At 38.2% G+C, this 6,305-nt stretch overlaps 1 protein-coding gene across 1 annotated transcript in view; it reads left to right on the forward strand.

Annotated features, from left to right (window-relative positions):
- Positions 1-4,032, forward strand: part of EYS (eyes shut homolog) — a 65,400-nt gene extending 61,368 nt beyond the window's left edge. Inside the window, exons 5-6 of the mRNA XM_058669686.1 lie at positions 35-42; positions 3,960-4,032. Of these exons, the coding sequence (XP_058525669.1) occupies positions 35-42; positions 3,960-4,032 (81 nt within the window). The remainder of the gene's footprint in view (positions 1-34; positions 43-3,959) is intronic.
- The last annotated feature ends 2,273 nt before the right edge of the window (positions 4,033-6,305 follow it).

The raw sequence follows: 6,305 nt of genomic DNA on the forward strand, positions 1-6,305 counted from the left end.
ATATGCTTTTAATATTCTTTTTATTCCACAATAGGTCAGGAGGTCAGAGAAATCTTCCACCTTCTTAGAATGTGTGAGGAAGATTTTAAGTATAATCTGTCAAGATTGTAACAGGTGACTTATAGGTAACAGATTCTTAACTGCATTAGACATTAGCAAAAACTATAGAGACTAAGTGGTATCCAAGAGCAACCCTGACACCTCTTAACAGGAGTTCATATGCACAGAGCAAGAAGAGATCCCAGAAGGAACAGGAAGGTAAAAGAAGGTTTGTATCCTAGTCCTAGAGACACCTAGAGTTCTCCCAAGTGCCTTAACCGCAGAAGCAGTGGATACTTCATCAAGGATTGTCAGTATGGGCACCAAGGACCAGCAAGGAGATCACAGGGAATATTAGTGCCCTTGTAGGCTGAGAACTCTCAGATCACTCATTTCCTATTGGATCTCCCACACAGATTTAAGTAGCCCAGAAACCTCCTCATAGGATCTAGTGACATCAGAACAACAGCCAGGAGCCCTGGGTGGTCCTCAGAGACAAAAAAAAAAAATTGTAAATTTCCTTCTGGTCTCAGGAGAGGAGCTATCTCTGGTTCTTACTTAGTTCTAATTTTGGCTCCCCATCCTCTCTTGCACTGACCATCAGGGTCACTCTGAACTCCAAAATTAGCTCAGATAGACACAGAGAGACTAATATAGAAAGCTTTGAACAGACAGGAAAAAATCAGCTGGCCTATAATTGCTCAGTCTGTACTTTACTGATCAGTCTCCCGATTTGGCTTTTGCTAGACCTCACTATGTAGGATGCAGATTTCAGTTATTCCACACCTGCTAAGTTATTGGTGATTTCTCTGCTCACCTGCCAATGACTGTTCTACTCTTCAAGTGTTAATATATGGCTTGTTAGAGGTGTAAGTCTGTTTTGATTATCCTAAAATGCACAAAGTTCTGTAAAATCTTGCTTGAATACGATAAACTGCTAAATTTAAATATATAAAAACGATAAACTGTTAAATTTAAATATATAAAAAATGTACAAATATATCAAGGAAACACTAACCAAAAAGCTATTGATTTCTGTATTCATTCCATGTAAAATACCTTTTAGACACACAATCTGAAAATGAATATAACTTAATGATATACACTATGAATATAAGTTAATGTAAGTTGAGAAATATATAGGGAAATGTTGAGCTCAAAGAGAAATTAATCTGCTACTAGGCCAAACTCTACTTGGACTTTTTGACCACAGGTTTGACTTTTAGGTTTGACTTTGCTTCACATGATTCCTGAAGGAAAGTTGACCACAGACTTGGTTCCTAGCCAGTGTATTCCATTTTACTGCAAGAAGATGCATTGAAGGACCCAGCTGTGTTCCTTACTGTACCCTTAGATGTGGTTGTATGTAATTACTTCCTAATCCAGAGTCTTCATTCCAGGATCTCCCTATGGATAGCAGAGCAAGAGAAACTTAGCTGACACACATTACAACTGCCTCTGGGGAGATCTCCTAATGGTGGGAAACTGGGATAATAGACTTTCTATTTCTGATGCTATACTTTTCCACTCTTCCATTAACGAATTGTGCGTCAGAGCATTTAGCATAACAGTAAAGATCAGTTTTGGCTTCTGCATTGCACGTAAAGTTCTTTGAAGTTCTTTGAGGTTGAGTTTGGAATCTGTCCAGATTGGGATTCCTACTAATGGGCACCCATGGGTCATCATGGCTCGACTAGCTAGGTGTTTGCTACTCACTGTGTGATCAGGATTGCCATCCCAGCCTCCAGTTGACTCCGGCCATGGTGCGTAGATATTTAGTGGGAATCAGTAGCAGATGTGTTCTTCTCAGTGTCTGTCTCGGCCTCTGCTTTTGCCTGTCTCTCAATTTCTGGCTCTGTGATTCCCAACTGATAACTTCTAAAATGTAAAAATTAAAGGGTTGGGGCTTTGTGCATGCTTTCCTGGAAGTGAGAGGATTATTCCATTTGTTCTGCAAATGTTTGTCCCAACTAGAGTCTTTCCTTGGCCACTGTTACTTTTGTCCTTTGATTATGTTGCAGTAGCTAAATACACTTAAAGGCTATTTTGAATTTGGCTCTTTTTTCCTGTGGGAATCATTTTAACACCTAATTGCTCAAAAGAAATTAATGAACACTTGTTACAGTGGAGTATGTTTCTTGATACAGAACTATAGGCGTGTCATGCTCTGTTTTTTTAAGAAGGAAGATACATTTAAGGAATACATTTTTGTAGAGAATCTTGCCCTAGTATAATTTGGACAAAACTGAATTGGCAGTGTTTAGCTTAACTTTTAAAATCTGTGATAATTCAGTTACTAGAAGTGTTGACAGCCAATAAACAAAACTAAATGGAGTATCTTCAAAAACTTCATAGCAAAGGCATATTAAGCGGGGAAAAAGAAACTATGTGTGGCTTTTGAATACTTTTAACAAAACATATGTATTTCATTTTTTAGTGTTCATTTATTTGAATGACAAAGAGGCAATGGTGGAGGTCTCTAGGCAGAGACAAATCCCATCTGCTGGTTTAATCCCTAATGTCTAAAACACCTGGGTTTGGGAAAGTCAAAACACACAGCCAGAAGCTCAGGCCAGATTTCTCACTTAGGTGACAGGAACAGAATAACTGGTGTCATTTTGCTACCTGTCCTAGTACACATTATCAACATGCTAGAATCTGGAGTTGGGAGTCAAACCCATGTACCCTGACATGGGATGCTGACCTCAGAATAAGGAGTTGATCCACTAGGCCAATCCCCAATCCATAAACATTCAATGTTACTTTCCCATAACATTTTGTGAATACCATTTTATTAAAACATGCATACAAAATATTTATTATGTCATTGTTTATTTTAGAATAAGAGCAATTAAAGTAAACAATACTAATTACCGTATTTTCATATAATACATGTGCATATATTTTGAACATGGTTTTGAAGGTTATTAATTGCTTTTGGAAAATACTTAAAATATTCAGTGACAATTTCCTGTATAATTTATATATATATATATATGTTTTTTTATGGGCTTTAATGGGGTATGAGAAGGATCCAAAGATCAGTGTTGCTCCCCAACCCCTGCCCCCCACAATCAGTTATTTTTCATTTTCTAGACAATTATACATGTTAATAAATATACATCAGGAACTCATGGTTTTCAGACAGCAGTAAGTACAAGGATAGGAAGCCAGTAAAATAGCAGAAGGTTTTAGTTTCTGATGTCATCAGTCACTGGAAAAATCCAGGACTTTATCATTTTTCAATTAACATAAAGTTTTCTCGGTTTATTTATTTTGACTTGATAGAAGCAATAAGTGTCTGAAGCCTCTGAACCACTCGGCATAAGCACCAGTTAGAACAGACAGGGACGCAAAAGCCAATAATCAGAGAGGAACCTAGACAATAACTAACTTAAAAGTTAGTGTGGCTGTGAATTAATGTGAGAATTTAACATGAGATAAAGCTTTTTCAATCACAGACTTGACAGCCAATTTAGCCTGGATGATATTAGAGTCATATGCAGATATGTATGAAATAGAAAATAAATCACAGTTACATGGTGATTTACTTCTGTTAATGGGATTATATTAAATTGATAACTGAAAGAAATGTTTTTGAATATACATTTCAATGAATTTCTGTGAAGAATGAAGTATACCATAAAATGACATTAAGATTTCAAATTTGATATTAAACCCAACAGAAAGATATTACAGAACAAACCACTATAGGTCAAAGCCTTATTAATTCTAAGCCATGCTCTTCATTATGAGTTAAAATTTTCTATTTTAAATTCATTTTTTTTATAATTAAAGTGGCACAAGGATGCTGAACTCTCTCATTGAAATTGTGATGAGGAATATCTCATCAAATGCGTTCTCTGTGCCAGTCATTCTCAGGATGAACAATACTGTGATATTGTTTCATTCGTTCTCAGTGGAGGGCATTCGGTTTCTAAACAGATCGCTGCACAAGAATACGCCACTAAAGAAACAGAGTTTATGATATGAAACTGCTCACTTTTACATTTGTAAAAATAAGGAAAAATCCACTACTTTAAAGCAAGACTTTTGATCTTCTGTGATGAAATGATATTTATTATATTCATGGCAATGAATTTTTTTTTCTGGTAGGATTTCAGTAATATACAAATAGGGTTACTTTCATTTAACAGATAAACACACATAGAAACACTATTTCTATTTTTTAATCTTTTAATTCCTAAAAAGATTTATTTATTTTTGATTGGAAAGGCAGACTTACAAAGGGGAGAAGAGACAGAAAGATCTTCTACCTGCTGGTTCACTCCTCAAGTGGACTCAAAGGTGAGAACTGAGCCGATCCAAAGCTAGGAGCCAGGAGCTTCTTCTGGGTCTCCCATGGGGTGTAGGGTTCCAAGGCTTTGGGCCTTCCACAACTGCTTTCTCAGGCCACAAGCAGGGAGATGGATGGGAAGTGAAACAGCCAGGACAGGAACTGGTGCCCATATGGGATCCCGGAGCATGCAAGGTGAGGGTGTAGTGGCTAGGCTATTGCTCCGGCTCATGTATCTGTCTAAATACTTTATGAATTTCTAATTATATGACTTAAAAAGTGTAGACTGCTGTTTTGATGCCATAAAAAGAATCCCAATATATGTTTATATAAAATTTCTCTTTTAACACCTGGCTTAGAGACACAAATAAAAGCATTTCATTTATCTTTCATTTCATCTTTGTAATTCTACTATGAGGTTTTGGAAAGAATCAACAAAAAAGAAAGTTTTTAAAAAATCTTCTAGTTAAGCTTCACCATCTGTTTTTATTTCTTTTCTATTTCCATAACTGAGTTAAATATTGTTTTTTACAGTTATTTTCAACAAGAGTAACTTATGCAAACTCACACTGAAAGAAGTAATGTTCAAATCAGAATTTGATATACATGCATATTGCATACAGGTGGAATTAAGATAATTTCAGTTTTACTTGCAAGAATCAAAATAATAACAACAACAAAGAAAAGAGTATCAACAAAAAGAGTATCTTCTTTTTCTCTCTCTCTCTTTCTCCGCACCTTCCAGGCCTATATATCAACTCTATCCACATACACACACACGAATTTAGAGATACAAATACTTACACTTCGAAGGAAATACAGCTGGTATACTTTGAAATAGAGAAGCAATCCAGCATAATTCTTCTGGACTCTTTTGAAGTTCCTGGGACATAGACATATTCCTGCCTCATGTATTTGGAATATTTATACCCAGTGTAATGATTTATGGGCATGTTCATTCTATATAAGATCGTTTTTTTCTTCTTTCTTTACTTTTTTTTTTTTTTAATTGGAAAGCCAGATATACAGAGAGGAGGAGAGACAGAGAGGAAGATCTTCCATCCGATGTTTCACTCCCCAAGTGAGCCGCAACGGGCCGGTGCTGCACTGATCCGAAGCCGGGAACCAGGAACCTCTTCCAGGTCTCCCACGCGGGTGCAGGGTCCCAAAACTTTGGGCCGTCCTCGACTGCTTTCTCAGGCCACAAGCAGGTAGCTGGATGGGAAGTGGAGCTGCCGGGATTAGAACCTGGGCCCATATGGAATCCCGGGGCGTTCAAGGTGAGGACTTTAGCCACTAGGCCATGTTGCCGGGCCCTCTTCTTTCTTTACTTTCAAAGGAATGCCTTCTCAGTGACACTCTGTGCATCCAACCTAGAATATTAAATAATCTGGACCCAGTGCTATAGCCTAGTGGCTAAAGTCCTTGCCTTGTATGCCAGGATCCCACATGGACACTGGTTTGTATCCTGGCAGTTCCACTTCCCATCCAGCTCCCTGCTTGTGGCCTGGGAGAGCAGCAGAGGATGGCCCAATTCCTTGGGACCCTACACCCACATGGAAGACCCAGAAGAAGATCCTGGCTCCTGGCTTCGAATTGGCCTACCTCTAGCTGTTTGGGCCACTTGGGGAGTAAGCCAGGGGATGTAAGATTTTCGTTGTCTCTCCTCCTCTCTGTAAATCTGACTATCCAATAAAAATAAATAAGTCTTAATAATATGTATATTAAATAATCCATTCTTCCACATAAATGTATATCTCCTGCGTTGCTTCTGCTTTTTTTTTTTTAACTTTTTATTGGAAAGGCAGCTATACAGGGAGGAGGAGAGGCAGAGGGCAAGATCTTCTGTCCTATGTTTCACTCCCCAAGTGAGCGCAATGGCCGGTGCTGTGCTGATCCGAAGCCAGGAGCCAGGAGACTCTTCCGGGTCTCCCACGTGGGTGCAGGGTCCAAAAACCTTGGGCCGTCC

This window comes from Ochotona princeps, chromosome 1, assembly GCF_030435755.1.
Source record: "Ochotona princeps isolate mOchPri1 chromosome 1, mOchPri1.hap1, whole genome shotgun sequence".
Classification (NCBI taxonomy): domain Eukaryota; kingdom Metazoa; phylum Chordata; class Mammalia; order Lagomorpha; family Ochotonidae; genus Ochotona; species Ochotona princeps.